This window comes from Alternaria triticimaculans, assembly GCF_023758025.1.
Source record: "Alternaria triticimaculans strain BMP 0046 chromosome Unknown scaffold_1, whole genome shotgun sequence".
NCBI lineage: Eukaryota > Fungi > Ascomycota > Dothideomycetes > Pleosporales > Pleosporaceae > Alternaria > Alternaria triticimaculans.
In genome coordinates this window covers 3,437,443-3,458,487 of record NW_026055958.1, presented here as the reverse complement: position 1 = coordinate 3,458,487, position 21,045 = coordinate 3,437,443, and the positions used below count along the sequence as shown (strand labels likewise).

The window sequence follows — 21,045 nt, the reverse complement described above, 5'->3', positions numbered from 1 at the left end:
CAATGTTTCTGCTATTTTCAGTTCGCGTACTAGAAGAATCCGAACTGCAACTATCTATCTGCTTCTCGCTGCCGGGCGATGACTCGTCTTGATTCTTTTGCCCCGATACAGCATCTCGCCTCCCTGATGTCTGAGTTTCACGCTCATACCGGTCGCATCAAGGCTCAGTCGCTCCAAAGACCCAAACATACTCCAAAGAAGACCGCAATCTTCAGCTCAGCGCAGTGAAACATCTGGACCCCGCAATGCATCCCAGCAATCCTACCGTATCTCAGCATTGCGGCCGCTTCAAGATAATCTCAGATGCTCGCGCTGTCCTCATTCTGGGCAAAGCTCTCCATACTCTGCCTTGAATGCTTCCATAATTGATTCCTTCTCTTCTTCCGGACATTCTGCAACCTGTATCTCGAGCAACTCTTTCTGGTTTGTGTAGAAAGCTTGCGCTTTCTCCCACCGGGATTCTTTGCGAGCACATTCTTCCTTGAGCTTGGCCTCCGCCTCTGACCGTCTGTTCTGGTCTGCTCGCACCCTCTGTTTCCATACGCGGGCGTCTCTAACGCTGCTGTTAGCAAGTGTCTTCAGCTTGTTTCTCACTTCCTCGTTCTCGGTTCGACTGTTATCCAGCAGCTTTTGCATCTGTTTGTGTCGCTCATGCAGAGCTGCCATAGCTCCATCGGTTGCTTTACGCGCTGCCTGTGCCTCAGAGAGCTCATTTTCAAGCACTTGGATCCTTGCTATGTGTGCCTCTTTCTGAGCTGATGTGGCGGCCATGTCTTCATCAATCTTTCTTCGCGCATCCTTCTGGTCTTTGAAGAGCTTCTTCATCTGGTTCTACAGTCAACGTTATTCGCCTCAATGTCTATGGATTATTGCGCTTACTCTGTCTGTATGATGTGCTTCTTGTTTTGTTGTACCTATTCTGCGTAAGCCACGCCCCCTGATGAAGCAATCAAACGGGATCAACCATCACTTACCAGTTCCTTCAATCTCTTCAGGGACACGATTCTTGACCGTGCGCATCAGATCCTCCGTGAGTGAGGTACCTCGGCCTTGGGTACCGATTTTAGCCGGTAACATCGCTGATGCGTGCGGTGCAGAGGGAAGCATAGTCTGAATAGAGCGCATCCGCGTCTCTACATCCGCGCTAAATTTGGTGGTAGGAACGTTATTCAGTGGCGCCCCGTTCGCGACCGACCTGACCGCCCATTCAAAATTATCCATAGCCCACGGATACTTGAAGGGCGGTATCGCGCCCTTCAGCAAAAAGTAGTACTCGATCAAAGTTTTCAGCTCGAAGCCGTAATCGGGTCCTACCATATCAAATGAATATCCACTTTGTCGATATGCGGCCTTGAATGGATGGCAGAGGTCCTCGATGTGTGGTAGCATCACCGATAGGATCCGTTGTCCTCCAGATAGCATGTATACTCCCCCAGGCGACTGGTCAAGCTCTTTGTGGGCCCATGTTGACTGGATATCCTTATATCCGCCGATACGAAGCTTTACCAGGGCGATCTTCATGTACCACTGTGTCGTGGTTCGAGTTTGTGAGGCTGGTACCCAGACCAAGTCTTCGACCAAAGGCAATTTTGCGAACTCGTCTGGAAAGTACTTATTGGCGTAGTCTTGGATGTTCTGCAAAGTAACTTTGTCATTGGAAGCCATCTGCTCAAACGTAAGCAGCTGCGGAGAGTTTGGTGCATGCGCCTGGTATACCTCGATGATGCACCCGTGATTGATGGGTCTTGCTGTAAATGAGCTCGTCAGGCCTTCAGAAATGATGATTGTCGCAAGTTATACAACTCGAGTTTTAGGCAGTGACATGTGTTCTAGTAGGTAACGAAAAGCGAAGTAAAGAATGGGGAAAGGAAAGTGGATCACCAGGAAATAACTCACCAGTAGGCAGATATCGAAGCAGCGTAGTTGGAACACCTAGCTTAACCTCACCTGGGCATTCTTGTCTCTGACTGCATGAGTTTACCAACGTCACCAGTGAGAGAACACTTCTTGGGCTAGTATTCCCTTGCACCACGCTATAAATCATCATTTTACCAGCTAAACATGGTATTAGGATGAGATTCCAGAACATCTAGTCGAGTCTTGCATAAGGACTACATGATAAAGTTGACTCGGAGTGCGACGCAAGGTGTGGTGTGCTCTTCTTCGTGCTTTCCTTCCAAGGTTCTCGCCGTCTGGCACTAAAGTCCCGACACGGCTAGCGTATACTGTTAGCTTCATCTCCCCGCATGAAGGCCGGACAGCACTCGATACTTTCAACATCTTCGACACAACTCTACCTTTTCCATCTAACTCTACTTCCAACATAAGGTCATGGCAGCCGATGAAGATATCGAGTCTGTTCTAATTCCAAGTCTCTACAAACCGCCCGCTTTGCTACCGATCGCGCAACTCAAAGATCAACTCCTCTACACAATAGAGACATACCCTGTGACCATTGTCGTTGGTGAAACAGGAAGCGGTAAGATTTTCTAATCTCTCACTAAAGGTCAAAGCTGACATTTGGCCTTAGGAAAGACAACACAGATACCAAAATTTCTGCTGGAAGCCGGTTGGTGCACTGGCGGCAAGCAAATAGCGATCACTCAACCCCGGAGAATAGCATGTACTAGCGTAGCCGCAAGGGTAGCAGAAGAGCTGGGTACGCCTCTTGGTCAACAAGTCGGGTACAGTATCAGATTCGAAGATGTCACGTCCGCGGCTACGCAGGTGAAGTTTGTCACAGATGGCCTGTTACTGCGCGAGATGCTCGTCGATCCGCTCCTTTCACGCTATTCAGTCATTATGGTCGACGAAGCACATGAAAGAAGCTTGTCTTCTGACATACTCTTGAGCCTACTGAAAAAGGTGCTGAGGAAGCGAGAAGACTTGCGCGTTGTTGTAAGCAGCGCTACGCTAGAGGCGGAACGCTTCCTTGACTTCTTCAACCCCGACGATGGCGAAAAGGTCCACGGCAAGAGCAAAGAAGAATTCGGGTACATCATCGGTATCGAAGGGCGCACATATCCGGTGGAGATCCAGTACCTACAAGAACCAACGAACGACTACGTGGAAGCAGCAATCGACACGGTCATGAAGATCCACGAGCACGAGAGCGAAGGCGACATCCTTGTCTTTTTAACAGGACGCGAGGAGATTGACGATGCAATCGACAAGCTGGGTGACCGCATTGCCGACTTGTCTTCATCTAAGCAAAGGCTCATGCCGTTGCCCCTCTACGCTGGCTTGCCAACAGAAGACCAAAATCTCATCTTCACAAAACCGCCACAAGACACGCGACGCGTCGTCTTTAGCACCAACATCTCAGAGGCATCTTTGACTATTGACGGGATCGTCTTTGTGGTGGACTCAGGATATGTCAAGCTTCGCGCCTACAACGCCAGTCTAGGCATTGAGAATCTCGCTGTCGTTCCTGTGTCGAAAGCTAGTGCCACACAAAGAGCGGGTCGTGCTGGACGCACGAGGCCGGGCAAATGCTTCAGGCTGTATCCTGAAAGTGTTTACGAAAGCTTGGAGGAAGCCACGTTCCTAGAGCTCGCCCGCTCGAATCTCGCACCTGTGATCCTGCAGCTTCTCAACTTGGGAATCACAAATGTGGTGCGGTTCGATTACCTCTCGCCGCCGCCATCAGCACTAGTAACGCGCGCTCTGGATTTACTCTACTCTCTCGGCGCGTTGGACGCTCATGCTCGCCTCACGAAGCCCCTTGGCACGCGTATGGCGGAACTTCCGCTCGAACCGATGCTTGCTCGCGCATTGTTGAAGGCCGCTGAACCGGAGTTTGGCTGCTTGAGCGAAATGCTCACAATAGCCGCAATGATGACTCTGCAAGGCAATGCTTTCGTTTCTCACGACGGTGGTAAGAAGCAGCTTGATGCAGCAAGGCGGAAATTCGCAGTAGCAGAGGGCGACCACCTTACACTATACAATGTATACGAAGCTTTCGTGAAAGCTGGAATGGGTAACACGGCATGGTGTCATTCAAACAGTCTAAACCACAAGTCGCTCGTTAAGGCAGTCAGCGTCCGGAAGCAACTTGCTGCTTACTTGGATCGTTTCGGGGTCAAGGAGAATGTTCTCGCAGCATCTGGCGTGCTGAGGGTTGGCGGTACACCACTCGCCGAGCGCGTCCGCCGCTGTCTAACGACTGGGTTCTTCGCACATGCTGCGAGGATGAAGGCAGATGGGACTTTCACGACTGTTGATGGAAAGACGACGTTATGGCCTCATCCGACGTCTGTGTTCTTCACGCGGAAGGCGGATTGGATCATATACACCGAGATTCAGTCTACAAGAGACAAGATCTACATTAGGGATATGAGTACAGTGGAGATGGACTGGTTGACAGAGTATGCACCAGAGTTCTACAAGATCAAGAATGGCGGTCGATGAGACGAGAAGAAAAGTAGCTTGCGGGTATCTATCAAAACTAAAGGCATAATTACATAAGGACATCACGACAGGACTGCTGTTTGCCCCCAATTACTTGCATGCGTCGACGAACAGCTCTCGCATGCCCTTCAGGAAGCCTGCTAAGTCGCGCGTTTCATTCAGTCTGTCCACCACCGTCTCGACCTCTTCGCGCTCGACCTTGGGCCGCATCTCTAGCACCCTGTAGTCGCGTTCGCTAGTATCCAGCTCAAACCACGCCTCACGGTCCCACTCCCTCTCATCAACGTTGGTATACACGAACTTTAGCCTATCATCTTTGCCCAGCCCCTCAATCCTCAAGCCCAGATAGTTCTCCCAGAAGTCGAGTTCTGGCTCGTTGTAACGGCTTTGCCCATCGAGGTATCGGCGATGTTTGAGTTGTGCTTCACGGCGTGCGGAAATGGTCTTTTGCACTTCGGCGATTTGGGCGCGCAGGCTGTCGCGGTGCGCTAGGCGCTCGTCGCGCTGGAGGGTGAGGGCGGAGATGGCCTCCTGCATTTCGGAGGTTTCTTGGGACTCCTTGGAGATTGTCTGACTGTGCTGGGCTGTCTTGAGTTCGAGGATCTCGATGTCGCGTTTCTTCATGCGTTGGTCCTCTGTCGCAATAGTTAGTATGGATCAGACGAGATGCAGGTGGATCGTGTCTCATCGTACCATGGAGTTCTGCGACATTCATGCGGAACTGGTTGCGCTCTTCCAGTACTCGTCTGCGCCCATTCTCGATGAAAGCATCAAATCGTGTAGTGAACTGGTTCATGCGACTGCGCAGATCGTCGAATCCGAAGTTGATGCTGGGTAGTTGGTCGGCCATGGACGGCGCATCGTGCGAGGAGGCGCGCATCGTGGTGCTCATGGATGGCTCGAAGGTCGTCATGATTGCGGTTCGACTAAGACGTCTCTCGTGGCGTATGCGAATATGTGGTGGGGTGCGATGCGACAATGGGTGGTGAGGGCGGATGAGATGGTTGCTCCGTAAACAAACACGCGCGCTAGTGCGGCAGGAACGATAGCGGGGCGCATGCACGTGCCGACGCGACTTTTGGCGCTAGTGGAACTTTTTGGCGAGGTTCCAAGGTTACTTTCATCATCGCGTCCGGCGCATGCTCAACCTTGACAGACACAATTTTCGCTCTCGCATACGGTCGTTCGTTTTCTGCGTACAAAGAATGAGTTTATACTCCAGCGTCGTTACGGATCGAGAACCTTTACGACAGCCCAATGGCTGATAGATCGCTCAAAGATCTGAACTACGGCCATCCCGGTGCAGCGACTTACGACTTGGAGAACAGAGAGTGGACGTTTGCCAGGCCTTATTCCGCACGCCCATTTAAGCGCATACGAACTTCGAAGGACGCGACTCCTGCGAGCAGTCATGCGACACCGGCATTTTCTCTCTCTGCGGAAATCCTATCGAGTAGAACCAGCGTTCAGAAAGAGATCAGTAACAGCATAGGAGAACACCCTCAGCTCTCTGCAGCAGCCGAAGTCCTCCCCGATCTAGCTGTAGTGTCTGCTGCCATATCATCCACGGCTTCGACCTACGATCCGCTCGTCGGCGACCTACTCTCCTTCGGTTCGATTACACCCAAGGGTAGACACGAGGCATGGCAAATAGCTGCATTGCCGACGGGAGAATCTGGCAGCATACTGCAGTTGTCAATCCTAGATAACGAAAGACACGGTTGGACAGCAGATCCGAAGTCATGGGTAGAAGGGCGGACCTTGAAAGACACGGAGAGTGGCTTCTGGAATGAGGAAGCGGCACCGATCCAGCAAGTTCACTTTTCGCATTCGGATGACAGCAGACCTTTTCTGGCTGTGCGACTGCCTACCCGTACTGTCCTCTTCCACCCAGACTACCACCGCCGACCACGCGCTTCCGCTGTCTCACCGTTCTACCGCTTGCCCGCCTCCTCGATCGAACTCCACCCTATACTCAGCATAAGTCAAAACGATACTGATGGCTTTGCTCATGCCGACGTCACATTCAATCCAGACTTCCAGTTGCAGTTTGCACTCGTCGACCTGAATCAGACATGGAGTGTATGGGACATCGAGCATCGGCCCAGACTTGGCACGTACTCGGCTTCATGCCTGCTTCGTGGAAAGATCGATCAACTGAAAGAGGACGGGGATACAGCTTGCGAAGACGGTTGGGCGAGGATTCTCTGGGTGGCTGATACAACGACGTTGCTGGTATGCAACAGGCGCCATTTGAGCATCGTCAGCATCAAGGGCAGGACAACGTCATACCTTCCCTGCCCAGAGCTTTTCAGTGAGCGATCGGCAGACTGGATCTTGGATGTCAAGCAACACCCAAGTGATAGAAGTCGGGTTTTCGTCTTGACCTCTACTCGTTTATTCCTCCTTTCGGTCACTGCACCAAGTGAGCTGCTTTCGAGGGCTGGTGAAGCTGGAGCTAAGGTCCTCACATCCTGGCGGCACTACCGGGGCGTGGAGGATTTCACACTTCACATAAGCGTACAGATGCTGTCGGACAATGGTAAGTTGCAGATCAATCGCGCGACAAAAATCTCACTGACAGCCTGACAGAAACATGTGTTATGCTCCACTCTCGAGTCAACAACTTGGTCCAAATACAAAGCTTCCGCAGCAATACCTCCGATTCTTCCGGCCTCGTTACCAGTTCAGATCCGACCCTGCTAGACCTACCCATCGGTGGATCCGCGCACATAACCAACTTGTACATCGAGCCCATGCAATGGGAATACTCAAAGAAGGATGTTGTCTTCCTCCAACTGTTTGTCACGCTCTCCGACTTAAGCACGCGCGAGCTGGTTGTCTGGAGTCGGAGCACCTCGACAGGACATACCACCGAGAATGACTATGCCGTTGTAGACTTCACGCGAAGCACGATCAGACGTCCTAGAAACATCATCTTTAACTCGAAACCACGCAACAAAAACGACGATTTCATAGTGCCTAATGGATTGGTCGACAGAGGGTTACCAAGCTCCAAGATTGGCAGGCAGCAGCCAGGATTGCGCAGATCCTCGGACGGTGCTGCCGTGCCGGAAACACGGGACAATGCTTCTCTGGGCGAGGTTCTATCTCAGTTAAAGAGCGCGGCGGAGCAGGTCTCGGGTACCATCGATGCGGTGACCGTCATGGATCAGGTGAACGAAATGTTGGCGACTGGTGCAGACTTGCCACCTTTACCATTGGGTACTTTGTAAGTGAACTGGGTCTTGTTTGCATTCTGAACTAACAATTGCAGGATGGAATTTACGCACGCGCAGTTCCATGTTGCAGACATTGACGAAGCTTCGTCCAACTTCCAAGAGCTGTTCTCTTCGCCAAATGGTCAAGATACTGTGGATGTTCAGCGTATCGCAGCTATGCGCGTACTTGGCTTGACCGACGATGGCGACCTCACCATTTCCGACGCATACGATAGTATACTCCAGACGTGGGTTGCGCCTATGCCACCCGATATGCCAATTCGCGTTCGGCAACGCCAAGAACTTCTGGCTCGGCGAATCGCTACGGAGTTGATGTTCTCAAGCACATGTATACGTGACGATCGGATCCAAGTGCCCGCTGTTAGCATACAGCGTGGGCAGAGTCAGGACAGTGCCGTAGCCTTACCCATCTTGCCTGCAAGACCAAAGGAGGCTACCTCCAACTTCACCTCAAGATATTCTGCCTCTCAGCCGTTACCGACACCGCCATACTCATCTATACCACCTTCGTCTTTGCCTCCATCCTCTGTGTATGGATCGTCCCCACCCGAGATACCTTCCATGGAGCCAGCTTCGTCAGACCCCCTTAGTCGGCTTAGCAAGTATCTTCAAACTTCCAAAGACCCGGTTATCATTCCGCCAAACGTTTCCCAAAGTCTCGCGCATTGGGAATTAGGAAAGGATCCGCATGTGTACAATTGGGTCAGTATGGAGCGTACTCTCCGGGCCGAAGAACTAGATGAGGAGAGCCAGCAACAACGCGAGAAGGAACGCAAAAAGAAGGAACGTAGGGAAAAGCGCCAACAACGCGAGAACGAGCTCATGATGGCTAAGACTGCGAGTCAACTTAACGCGTATCCGAGAAGCTCTCCAGGGCCAATGCTGGGTGGTATGGGTAGTAGCAGTCAGGTACCGAGTCAGAGCCAAAGTCAAAGCCAGGTACCATTCCAGACTGGTGGCTTCATGATGCCACAAAGTCAAGTAGAGCGGGGCAAGTTTGGAGGAAAGCTAGACAAGAAGAAGAAAAAGAAGGGGAGGATCAGTGGATTTTGAGTTTCGGGTCGGCGCATCGTTCCGTACATGTGACCCCAGAATACAAATGCTACATGTGCACAGAGCGGATGCCTCTCATTTGATGCCGTCACCGGTGCGGAAAGAAGGAAGCTCCTCCCCTCAAAGTGGGGTCAGAGGGGTAGCTTCCGCATTCAACTACATAGCTTAGCTCACCCCAAACCCATCGTACATATCAAGGATAGCATCCAATACAAGCAATCAATTCCACAAGGCCATTACCAAAATCATTTTGCAGCACCAAAAAAATGACAGGCTTCCCATCTCTCCAACCCGCTTTCACTGTCCGCGTCGACATCGATGCGCCGATGCAAGTTGGAGGCCAGCATGGCGCGCAGTTGGTCATCGTCCCGATGGTATCCGGTACAGTAAAGAGTGAACCGGGCTTCGAGCCAAAGCTGGATGGAGAGTTACACGGTACCGGCTACGACTACATTCACAACGACGCCGATGGCGGAAACATGCGCCTAGATGTTAGGAGTCAGGTCAAGTGAGTGCATAGCTGTCTCTGTCTACTCGACGATTATCATGAGCTCATGAGTGTGTAGGAACCACGATGGAACCATTCTGGCAATGTATTACAAGGGTACCGTGAAGCTCACGCCTGATGTCGGCAAGGTGCTATCTGGTGCCTCCGATGCTAAGACTACGGACTACGGCGATTCCTTTGTCAACTTCACTTTCGAGACGGGCAACGAGAAGTACAAGGACCTGCAGAACGGGACGTATGTCGCTGCCGGCCATTTCGTCACAGGCGAGGGAAAGCCCGGTGTTGTGGTGGAGTACAAGGTTAGCAAGGTTGTGTACAAGGCGTAAGTCAGCACACGTGTTGGGGGTGAGTGAGGCTGTATCGGGTTGTTACTTGAAGATGCTGATGCCTGACCTAGGGCGAAGACGGGTACATCACGACCTGTATATAATTCCAACTTGTGATCAATGACAGTATCAATCCTGACCACGCTTATCTCTTGTCTCTCACCATGTGTCGAATCTGCTACCACTTCTTGCACGCGCTGGGATCCTGAACATGTGGTTTGTTCTCTTCGTAGCTTCGTCAGCCCGAACTTGCTTACTCACCTTCACCTCGCTGATGCTGGAGGTAGCGTTTGCTCCCCGCCTAGCGCGTCAAACGCGACCTACAGCCTCTTCGCTCTTCGAATTTCCCCCACAACAACCTTCCTCGTTCGACTGCCTGATCGCCTTGAGATACTGCACTCTACCAGCTACAGAGCACGACCTGTGGCCAATACCGCCGGGTACTTGAGTGTACTATTCTAACGCGCCTGCGATTACACACCAATCGAGTATCAGTACCGCCCCGATACCGCCATATCCGCACGCGCTATGCAATACAGCTCATCAGCAAAGATGATGCCGAAGAAAAGGTATATACTCGGTGACTTCACCAAGTACGCGACAGGCAGACTTGCGACCCACTTCACCGCCATATCTGATATGGCACTCTACCAATTCTCCGAGAAGCTGTATCTGGACGAGAAGCACAACACACATCGACGCCACATGCTCCTAGTTGGTCACTATTCACGCAAAGCCAGCGGCCCGCCAGTATGGGCATGCGCTACAGGCGAAAGGATCTGTTACTATTCTGGGCCAGGAAAGCAAGTCACTCCATTGGTGCAGGACATACATTCGTCGAAGGTATATTATGATCCGCCCTTCAGCTATATCGGTGGCTCGCACGATTACAGCAGTCAGAAGCCCGGAATGAATCCAGAACGCAAGCTTGAGCGTGCAGTAGTTGATTCCGCTATCAACTTCATCTTCCTGTCAACTGGACGACTGGATCAGGTCTTCGATCTTGTGAACCCGGATATACTGGGCCACTTCAAACTCGCTTGTACGAATTTGGTCCGACACCAGAAACCTCTGGCAGAGGCGGGACATACTTCATACGAGCAAGTTTCACGAAACGCATTCTTCAGTTCACCTGCGAATGAGAGGCTACATCCCAATGAACCCATTGCGTCCGCTGGGTCGAGCTTGCAGCTTGTAAAGCGAAGCAAGAGCACGGCCTCGCCTAGTCTGGGCAAACGTCAGTTCGTTGACGTCAGCGACGATCGGACCAACGATCTACCAAGTGGTAAGTAGAGTGTCAGCGCCTATCTTAAACCTAGCTAACGTTTCAAAATAGTCTCAAACAAACGTACACGCCTGTTTGTAAGTTGTGGTCTTCTCCAGGAGGTTCTCAGGTCATGGCAGTCGCTAACGCTCCATCATAGGAACAAATCAGCGACTATGAAACCGAGATACACGCCAAATATGAGCAGGAGACACGAGAACTCAGAGCTCAGCTTGATCAACGAGACGCGAAGATCGGTGCTACAAAGGCCAAGCTCATGCGCGAGAAGACTAAGCGACGCGATATACAGACGCAGCGGAACGCGTGGAAAAAGGAGTACAAGATCCAGGAGGCTCTAGCTGCGTCTACTGCTGAACATGCCAAGCAAGAGGAAGGAAGCGAGGATTGGAAGGCTATGTTATTCGATCAAGAAAGGAAGACCGAAGACTACAAGGTCAAGTACATTGCGATGAAGGAACAGAAGGAGAAATGGGAAGCAGAGAAGTTGAGGATGCAGGGTGATATCGTTCGTCTCCGATCGAAGATGCTGGGCCAGAGAAATATCCTCCAGACCCATGAGATCGGCCACGTGAAACAAGGAGCACGAATGGCCAACCATCATCAAGAGCGGGAGAGGCTACATCAGGAGCTAGCCAAAGAGAAGGAGGCGAGGATATTTTGGCAGAGAAAGCACAGTAGTCTACTGGCAAGTTCGCGAAACCGCTCACTACCTGCTACAACTCCGACTGGCCCGCGAAACATGACCGGTAGTATGCAGGTTGTTAGGGCGCCGCTCGACAACATACGTACACGGGCAAGCTCGCGTACATCAGGATTTGGAGAATCTGTACCTCTACCACAGGGTATGCGCAGATGAGCTGGGGCTAATGGGTCTTGAGGTACTTTAGATGCGTTTGATTGGTAAATACATGGCATTGGAAAGGCTCTTGATATGAGCAAGGCGGTGTCTGGCTGAGATTCTGGTCGCAAGTGTTGCGGACTACAATGTGTTTCTTGAATATTCAGTACACAAAATTAACACGCTTGCCAACGACAATGTAATCTTGGAAGGTCGATGTCGTTCTGAACTGATGATATATGCTTACATCTCAGCTTCGCGTTAGCATGACTGAATATCATACATTCGTTCCCCTGCTACATGGGTCTTCCACGGATCACGCGTTCATTGCAGAGTCATTCTTCGGTGCCATGGTTAAGTATAGAGACGACTATTTTACACTAACAAACTAATGTCATCAACTTACCAACCCACCAAGCTCTTGTGTTGACGATGCTTTTCTTTTCGAGAAGATCTATTTAGATAGATACATACATATATAGTTCGGAAGTCAAGTCGCTCATTGCGATAGGCTGTCAGCAGTACAATGGGATGGTAGCGGTATCAAAGTATGACTTCGCACACACGACCAACCTACCAATTTACACACCCAAAAGTCCTCGCTGAAAGACTTCAGGCTCGAGCGCGAAGTCCAGGAGACTACATGCGTCGTCTACAGACTCATGCTCCTCCTCAACGACCGGTTCCCCAACCCAGCCAATCACCCAACCCCCCTTAGATCGCAAGCTCGGGTATCCACCCGCTTCTCATTCTGTCCCCTTCCTTTTGCGCGGCACAACTTAGCGCACCTCCAAACACACACCCTCTCCACTCCTCGGCGCCTGCAGTGTGGCAGCACCCGTCTCCGCGATACGGTTGATCACTTGTTGAACCATCGGCACTATTCGTAGCGACAACCGACACCGACTCAGCAGCACGAGTCAGCCCTTCGCACGATAAGGATGCGTGAGTCGAGAAAGCATTTGCTTATGAAAAGCCCGACGGGGTCTTGATAGGTCTTGGCTTTTGCCGCGTATCTGCCGTATGGATGCCTTATGCGATCAGTCGTAGTTGGTTATCTACCGAGTAGTACATGTCGAACAAGGATCCCCACGTTACGGCACCCAGTACAGTACCAAACACGCTCAACCCGTTTTATGTACGCTCGCGCTCCCGGCCGCCGTGAACGTGGGGAGGAAGGAAGGGGCGACAGCAAGGCGGCCGTTGTCTTAGTCGTACGTGTTAGTGCGGGATGACATCTCCTGTGAGCTATTTTCCGAACAGTACCAACGGCGCTAGCTTCAAGGGGCCTGACTGTTGCAAGTGTGTGGACAGACGAGGAAAAAGCAAGTACTCGGGGTCCATCGAAGCTTTACTGTTTGCGATGGCGGTTGCAGTAGTTGCGGGCCTGATGCGTCCCTAGGTCTGAGGCTGTGGACATTGATCGTCGCGATTCGATCTTCGGCATATTGGTGGTGTCGTGGGGATCTGAATGGCAGGTGCGGTCCAGGTGGTTGTCAGGTCTCGGCTGCTCTCCGCGAATGAGAGCGTGTTAGTGCCTTGGCAGGAGAGCGCTCTTGCTGTGGGCGCCTTCGATAAATGCTTGCGTTTCGGAGGGACGATATGGTGTTGGTGCATGATTGTACGCATGGAGAGACCAATGGGTGTGATTGGTATCAATGTATTACACTATTAGTCTTGGGACTATGCTACAGTCGACAAGTAAGTCGATGCTAGGATGCCATTGGAGGCAGGTATCTGAGGACTATGCGGCTATGCAACCAGTCATAAGCGTTGAAACGGCCTGTGCGTCATGCAGTGTCGTTATACATAGATGCGAAACTAATGAATAAAAGAAAGATGAGTGGACAAGAACTCGTTGAGTCGCGACTGTGATGACGAAGTGGCCGTTGTGGTCGTGCCGAAGCGAGACGTGATAGAGAAGAATGCAGATAACCGAGTGTGACAGAGGCGCGTCGCGCAAAATTCCGTCTGATGAGATGGTGGCGCCTTCGATCGGCACCACCACATGCAAAACAAGTAAGTGACCCAATCCGATCACATTATGCCCTTGAGGCCGCGGAAGCCACCAGTTTTGGAAGACGAAGGCTTCTTCTGTTCCTTCTCTTTGACCTTCTTTCCGATGTTCTGAGCGCCGCCTGTCTCATAGTCAGCCTCCGATGTTGCAGGACGTAATACCGATAACTTACCCCGCCCGTATATCCGGACCTCCGATTTCGGGTCTACTTTGTCTTTTCTCTCCTTACTTGAGCTTCCATCGGTGTCGGCGGAGAAACTACTCTGCCCGCTAGATTGAGGCTTTGGAGCCTGAAACTGATTGTGGAGAGACGCATCATATGCTGCGGAAAAGTTTGGTCCGTATCCGCCACCAAACCCAGGGTACGGCGATGGCGCTGTTTGAGATCGTTGCGGCTTCCCCTGTTGTAGTGATTCAAGCCGAGCAGGACGAGGTGGTGACGCGGCTGATCCTGGGCTGTGGACGGAGTCCGGCGATCGGTATTCGTAATACTCTTGCTCCTCGCTGGGGGTGGCCTCGGTAGTAGATAGAGGTGTCAAATATCTCGAGCTGTAGTTGGTCGCCTTTCGGAGGCTGGAGTTGCGACTGACCCGTGAAGTGCCAAACTCGATATGACCAGACTTGTCCCGGGGATAGAGCTGTCCCATCTCAGCCTCTCGCTCCCCTTCGAGCTCATGGTACTTCATCTGCAGCTCGGTATATTGCTCAAGGAGGCGGTAATGAGTCTTCTTGAGTTGCTGCATTTTGGCATTGCTCGCTGCGAGCGCAGAGTCGAGCATCTGCTGCACAGAAGACGGCAGTTGCCCTGGTTTGCCAGTGCTTCTGTCGGAAGATTGTAGTCGGGACTCAAGCTCCATGATCCGGCGCTCGTAAGCCTTGATCGACCGCTCGCGTTCTTGCTCACGGCTGTTCAACCGCATGTTTGCGATTTCGAGATCGTTGCGCAAGTCGTTCCGCTCCTGGATGAGGGTGTGTAGCTCCTTCCTCTGGTCTTCGAATGCTATGATCTTATCTTGAGCACCCTCAAGCTCCCGCCTAATGTCGGCGTAGTCTTCAAGCTCGTATTCCAACGCTTTGGTTCGTTGTTGGGCTTTTAGTTGCTCTGCCTCAGCTCTCTCCACAATCTTCTTGAGTTGCTCGTAGTCCGATTGTGTCCTTTGGAGCTCATATCGCAGACCGCCCTCGTCACTGTGCCAGGTCTTTTCACTCTCTTTGTACGATCGCACCTTATTGTTCAACTCGCTTTCCCACTTCTTGGACTGACTGCGACTCGTGAGCGTTTCCTTCTTGAGTTGGGCGTACAGCTCGTTTGCCTTGGCGAGTTTGGCTTTTAGTGTCTTGTTGGTGTTGATCAGATTCTGAGTCTCCGCCTCCACAGTCGCTTCTTTGATGTGCTTCCGCTGTAGCTGTCCGATGTGAGCAAGATGCTGCAATTTGAGATACCGCTCAAAGTTGAGGTCATTCCGAAGTAGCATGATCTCTCTTTGCAAAGACGCCATGGTGTGGTTTTGGAAGTCGTGGTGGGTAGATTGATTGCCGGAGATTGATTGGGCGAAACTGTCCAGGCTGGGTTGATGTGCCACGAACCGCCGTGCGGATTGACCAGACATATCCGGCTTCTTTGTATCTTTAGTGGGCGGGAGTGTTGGAGAATCCATCATGTCGCGACCTTTCAGCAGCGGTGAGGCCATGGACTTGATAGATACCGCGGACTTTATAGACTTGCTCCTTGATGGGAGTTCAAGATCGGGAACATCTGGAGCATCGCTTGACGAAACGTTCATAGTCGACTGGGTATTCCTCCAGCTTGCATCTGAATCGTGTACTGTTGTGCCGTCCTGGTCGTCCAGAGTGAATTGCGAGGGTATCTCTGGGACAGGGGGTAAGGCTGAGTTAGGTGGTGGGCCGGGGTCCTCCAAAGTCGACGATACGGCAACGCAAAGGTCCATACATTCTATGACGACGTCCGCGGGGTCGCTTTTCAGCCACCTGTTCTCGCTCAGCTCGTCTTCGACTGTGGTTGTGAACATGTTCGGGTGTAGTAGATGAACGCGGCGGTAGGGTTCCGTCCGGCTGTGGATGAGATCTTGGTCCAGGTCGAAGTCGCGCGCGCCTGGAAAGTTGAGTGACTTGAGATACTTCCTTGGCTTGCGCACAAAGCTCATGAAGTTGAGGGGAAAGAGGCCGTATAGGAAGGTGAAATAATGCATAAGAGTCGGCGGCGGGCAATCAGGGTAGTCCATGGCTGGCTGCGCCTGCTCCCAGGCCTGTTCAGAGTCGGCATCGGTTTCGTCGTCCCCCTCTTCGCTATCGTCGTCTTGCATGTCCATATCACCGCCTTTCTCGTCGGTGTTACCCAACTTGTCCCAACATAGTATCCGACAGTAGACCAGAAACATTTTCTCGAGGTGGTGATCGGAGGTCAGCGCTCCACATATGTGAGGAAGGAACATGATGAGGACGACAAGGGCGAGCTCGATGACAGTGGACGAGTTGTCTATGAGCAGGCATTTCTCAAGGTTCTGGATGAGCGGGGTTTCGAGGACGAGGTGGAGGTGCGGCGGCTGGAGGCGGACGAAGGCACTGAGCAGGTTCAAGGCCTGTATGCGATGCTGCTTCTGCAGGAGGAGATTGTCGAGCGTGAGGAGGAGGACCTGCAAGTATTAGTGAAGGCCATGATACTGAGGGAAGGTGCTCACCTTGGGCATCTTGCGCCCAAAGTCGACCAGGACAGCTTCAAGCTCATGGGCCACAAACTCGTTCTCTGGCCTCACGGCATCTTCGGGTGAAGCAGGCACGTTGGTCCGCGCCAAGTATGCGTCGAGTATCTTCTTGGTAAAGAGGGCGGACAAGCGCGCGTGCTCGCCATCTTTGTCGACCTCATTGTCGTACACCAGTATGCTCTGGATAAAAGCCCTCGCATCTTCAATCTCGCTCTTCTTGTAGCCTATACCGTCGATGACAGGCCTCAGGGCCGAGTTCCACCAGGCGGTCAAGCGCGCCTCACCCGTTATCGCGGGCCGAAGCAGTCGCAGAGCTGATAAGAAGGCGCCGCGCTTTTCGGGACTACTGGCAACGTGGCGGAGGTATAGCGCGTGGAGATCATCGTGAAAGCGCTGGGAGTCGTGGTCGTCAATGTCGTCATAGCGCTCGAGGAAGGCTTCTATGGTCGCATAGAGCTCGTCGGGGAGAGGGTAGGGGACGGTCGTGGCCGAGAAGGTCGTGTTCAGAGCCTTCAGCGACTCGCGCATGGAACTGGACATGTTAGCGATTCCGTCTGAAGTATTACTAAGGCTACTAGAACAGCAGGTATCGCAGCTTACCCTGACATGGTGTCCTGTATCTCCACTTGCCGTGGTACAGATGCGCTACGGCAGGCGAAGTGCACGTATATGAGTGTTTACGGGTACGGAGGCAACGTCTCGGATAGATGCACGAGGGTCCAGCAGGCAGTAGGCATGTCACTGGGCATGCAGGTCCGGTCTGGGGAGCCAAAGCTTTTTGACAGCGCGAGTGCGTGGGGTGAGGATGAGGGACCAGCGAGCCGCAGCAGAGGGTTCAATGGCTCCGCCTGCTCGCAATTGCTCGGAGGTGCTTTTGCGGGAGCATGCCTCAGTGATGCGCGGCGCTATCGACCAACCCCAGAGATGCGCCAAAACAAATCTCACGTCTCACTGCCGGCGTCCCAAGAGCGCAGGGCCTGTTGGGGTTGATGATGCTAACCCGAGGTGCAGCGCCCAGTCGCGGCTAGAGGCATGCGAGAGATGCCCGTGCGTCACGGCCCTGCAAGCCACCACAAACGGCCTCGAAGCCACCATGCTTGCTTGTGCCCACCACCCCTGAAGCCATCCCATTTGCCTTCGGCCCACTCTCACCATTTCCGTGTGTAACTATCAATCGTCAATCAACGCCCCGTCACACAATTACCAGACGCGATTGCTATCCTAGTCGCTCCTGGGAGGCATCGCGTGATGCATACTCAAACACGATCAAACATCGCCAACGTATCTCTGCCATCCTATCACGGCCTCCTGCCCATATCCGTCACTTCGGAACACCCTGGGCGGCCCTGTTTTCTCACGGATTACTCTACCCAGTTCTGCGCAGCCCAAGTGGACTCGAGCAACCTTGCCATCACGGCAGCCGCTCGCCGCACCTCCAATCAGGCGTGGTAGAGAGAAACCCTTCCAACTTGAGTCTGTACTCGTCACATAAAATCACCCAATGGTTACATGTGTCAGTCATAGCTTATCTTCCGCTCCGGTCATACCTCTATATCAGAAATATTCCGGCACGGCGCATCAGGGCTCGGATCAGGAGCTATGCCACATGTGGCAGCCCTGCATGCACTCTACCTCAATCTTTCACATGTCCAACTGCAGAATACTTCACTCTTTCGAACCCTATCGCTAACCGATTAGTTTTTTCGCTGTTCAGGAGTAGTTGAGGTCGATCGCTTTCCACTGGAAGCACAACAGAATAGACTTTGGACGAGTCGTGCCGTGAAGCTACGCGGGATGCGCCGAAGCTTCTGACTCTATCCAGGCTATCGCCAATTACCGATACCGACAACATGGTAGCCTCGTACCCATACCGCGATGTGCAGCCTTGCCCCGTAACTCTCTCTTATCGCAAGGATCCCGTCGTGCTTCCGCCAATGGCCTCATGGTAGCTCATCCGCGCCATCCCGCTCATTACATTTTCCATCGCACCTTCTCTATCAAGGTCAGCGAATCGAGCGCCCTCGGCTCTGCTTCCGATCGGCTTCATAGTAATACCGCGCAATCAGGGTTCGCAAACGTGATCGCCCCCGTGGCCGCAGGCCCTCAGAGGGGCTACGCAGACCCAACGGCTTGGCCAAACCCTTGCGCTGGTCGATCATAACATGAGCTTGTGCACCGAGACGACATACCTGCGAACCTAGTCGAAAATCGCGTTATGCACATTGATCACTCCAATTCTTCCGGATTGTTGACCCAGACGACATGGAATCTCGACTCAATACTACAGTACTGCGCCTCATATAGTCTCATTCATAGTGCTTCAATATAGCACCATGTATCCAGACATGCGTCAATCACACATCTGCAACACCGTTTTGTACGGCGTCGCTTATCCGGCTAAGAGCGCACGCAGGCACATGCAGCATGGAGAAACGCTGGATGAGCTCATTTGTTTCAATGTGAGGCACAGTAAGCACGCTGCAGGTACAGTTCGGAAACTTTCCATCGAACACTTATGCATTGACTATCTGAAAGAGGTCTCTACCATCTACTTGCCTGCCACGCCGGCACCCAGCCGTCGACACGGAGTCTGCCTTTCTACTTAAGAAATACCTATGAAGGCACCGCAACGACCTGGAACTGGTAGTTGCAAAGCGGCTTCGATTTCGTCACCTCAATGCTTCCATACCCGCCTCCCACCATGGTGCTTCCATCCCAAACCTCCAACTGCACCTTGCCTGGGACCAACGTCTCCAGGCCGGTGAACTTGAACTTGTTGAACCCTGGCTTGAGTGGCTGCGTTTGGTCCAGCTTCTTTCCGCCAACGTTGACAACAGCGATGAGATTCGTCTGGCCTTTGGCGACAAGTAAGACACCAGACACGGCATCTTCAGCTGCCTTTTTGATGTCTGCGGATGGCGGCACCTCGTCGTTGGTGCACTTGCCATTGACGGTAAGAGTGTGGTGCCAGAAAGTGCCTTGGACAGGCTTGCCATTCGTGGGATACATGTTAGCTGTTGTACGATCGCCTTGCTTCCACGCAGCGATGAACGGTTTCAGAATCTGCCAGTATCCAGTATGGTCGTACCCTGTTATGACCTTCGTTGTGTTTTCGTTCAGTGGCGTCGAATGCAGGTGTCCCATGTAATGGCCCTCGCCGGCATCGTTCCAGGTCTGAAGCTGCACCATATCAGGCTGGACACTGAGGATCTGACCGAACCGGTTCTCGAGGTTGTCTTCGCCGCGACGGTACCAGTTTTGCTTATAGTCCAAATGCTTCCATTGATAAGGTGAGATGCCCATCATGAACAGCTTCTTGGCCTTGTTGGCGGCGTCGTTGAACACACGGTCCGTCGCGTCAGATACGGCGACTTTGCCTTCGTTTGTCGCAGGCCATGAGTTCCAATTGAACACACCGTCAATCGCGCCACGGTCATTGAAGAAGTTTGCGGTGGGGTTGTAGATCTCAGAGAAGCCAGGGACGACGAGGACGTTGCCCACCTTTCCTTTGAACTTGTTCCAATCGTCGTTGGAAATGGTCTCGCCACCAAATGTCGATAGGACAGGCTTGGTCTTGCCATCGGAAGGGTCCGTCATTAGAAGATAGGAAGGACGGCCCTTGTGATCGTTGAAGTACTGGGCGTAGTTCGTAGGTTTCCCCAATAAGCCTGGGTGGTGATCCATGGAAAAGAAAAGGCTGAAACCGCCAATATAGTCTGCGTGATCGAACATGTATTTAACAGTCTGGTTGGACCAAGACGCGAACTGATCTGTTCATTGTTAGCCCGGGTTTCGATTGAAGTTTTGTGGATGAAAATCACTCACCGAAGTTGAGCGCGAAGCCGTTCAGACCAAGCTCCCTCGCTTCCTCAATATCCTGCACAACCTCATCGAGATCGAGTTGACCGACCATGTAATGGGCGACACTGTATGGGAGCATCAGTATACGCTCATGTTTACGAGCGGGCAGACTTACATCGGCCTGTCAATGAGCATCCCCCGCGGTGCAACGCGGCCAGCAACAGCGCTGGCCAAAAGGCCAACAACAAAAGTAGGAACAAAGCGCATACTGAAGAAACACTCGAGTAGTTCACGAATGTTAAGCCAGCGATGTGGTTGATGGTCGACAATGCAGCCGCTCCCGTCGACTTTATAAATCTCGAATGCCGAATGATGTTAGGCCCTTCGACCGGCAACCTGCGTAAGGCGACCGACTACACAGCCCATGGCTGCTGGCAGCCTCGCCGTTCAGATCTGCAAACGGCACGAGATGAAAACTAGGCCTCCTGGCAGGGATGGTTACACTGATGGTAGTAGTTTTAGCCCCGCCGTCTTTTCCACTTTACCCGTATCCACACACACGTATACTTTTTGCGCAAGATGTCTTTCCTACTCTTGAACCTATATCTCGTGGCTCCATGGTTGAGCAGAAAATTTCCCTTCCGTCTTGGAGTTCAGATGGCAATGGGATCGATTGAGCCGACGTTCTTGTGGTAATTACAACGCGAATGCGAAACAATGACAAGGACCGTCCCGCGCATGTCCGCAACGCCACAGGACGATTAGGGCCACCAGCTGTGGACCTGCAAGGCAGTATCGGTTTTTAGGAGCTGCCGTGTTTAGATCATCGAGACTGTTAGCCT

The 21,045-nt window shown here is 52.4% G+C and overlaps 7 protein-coding genes across 7 annotated transcripts; 4 read left to right on the top strand and 3 right to left on the bottom strand.

The window, feature by feature from the left end:
• Positions 1–318: 318 nt before the first annotated feature.
• J4E78_001158 (uncharacterized protein) lies at positions 319–1,665 on the bottom strand (the record flags this gene model as incomplete). Its single annotated transcript, XM_049361819.1, has 3 exons — positions 319–831; positions 880–914; positions 975–1,665. 3 exons carry the CDS (start codon positions 1,663–1,665, stop codon positions 319–321), a joined length of 1,239 nt encoding a protein of 412 aa, XP_049227102.1.
• Positions 1,666–2,331: 666 nt separating this feature from the next.
• J4E78_001157 (uncharacterized protein) lies at positions 2,332–4,410 on the top strand (the record flags this gene model as incomplete). Its single annotated transcript, XM_049361818.1, has 2 exons — positions 2,332–2,479; positions 2,531–4,410. 2 exons carry the CDS (start codon positions 2,332–2,334, stop codon positions 4,408–4,410), a joined length of 2,028 nt encoding a protein of 675 aa, XP_049227101.1.
• A 1,257-nt stretch (positions 4,411–5,667) lies between these two features.
• J4E78_001156 (uncharacterized protein) lies at positions 5,668–8,705 on the top strand (the record flags this gene model as incomplete). Its single annotated transcript, XM_049361817.1, has 3 exons — positions 5,668–6,952; positions 7,003–7,642; positions 7,688–8,705. The coding sequence occupies 3 exons, from the start codon at positions 5,668–5,670 to the stop codon at positions 8,703–8,705; spliced, it is 2,943 nt and encodes a 980-aa protein (XP_049227100.1).
• Positions 8,706–8,971: 266 nt separating this feature from the next.
• Positions 8,972–9,539, top strand: J4E78_001155 (uncharacterized protein; the record flags this gene model as incomplete). The annotated part of the gene is made up of 2 exons (XM_049361816.1): positions 8,972–9,213; positions 9,272–9,539. 2 exons carry the CDS (start codon positions 8,972–8,974, stop codon positions 9,537–9,539), a joined length of 510 nt encoding a protein of 169 aa, XP_049227099.1.
• A 211-nt stretch (positions 9,540–9,750) lies between these two features.
• Positions 9,751–11,680, top strand: J4E78_001154 (uncharacterized protein; the record flags this gene model as incomplete). Its single annotated transcript, XM_049361815.1, has 4 exons — positions 9,751–9,755; positions 10,079–10,824; positions 10,876–10,901; positions 10,964–11,680. The coding sequence occupies 4 exons, from the start codon at positions 9,751–9,753 to the stop codon at positions 11,678–11,680; spliced, it is 1,494 nt and encodes a 497-aa protein (XP_049227098.1).
• A 2,019-nt stretch (positions 11,681–13,699) lies between these two features.
• Positions 13,700–17,010, bottom strand: J4E78_001153 (uncharacterized protein; the record flags this gene model as incomplete). Its single annotated transcript, XM_049361814.1, has 4 exons — positions 13,700–13,800; positions 13,852–16,333; positions 16,379–16,934; positions 17,003–17,010. 4 exons carry the CDS (start codon positions 17,008–17,010, stop codon positions 13,700–13,702), a joined length of 3,147 nt encoding a protein of 1,048 aa, XP_049227097.1.
• Positions 17,011–19,015: 2,005 nt separating this feature from the next.
• Positions 19,016–20,315, bottom strand: J4E78_001152 (uncharacterized protein; the record flags this gene model as incomplete). Its single annotated transcript, XM_049361813.1, has 2 exons — positions 19,016–20,172; positions 20,228–20,315. The coding sequence occupies 2 exons, from the start codon at positions 20,313–20,315 to the stop codon at positions 19,016–19,018; spliced, it is 1,245 nt and encodes a 414-aa protein (XP_049227096.1).
• Positions 20,316–21,045: the final 730 nt, after the last annotated feature.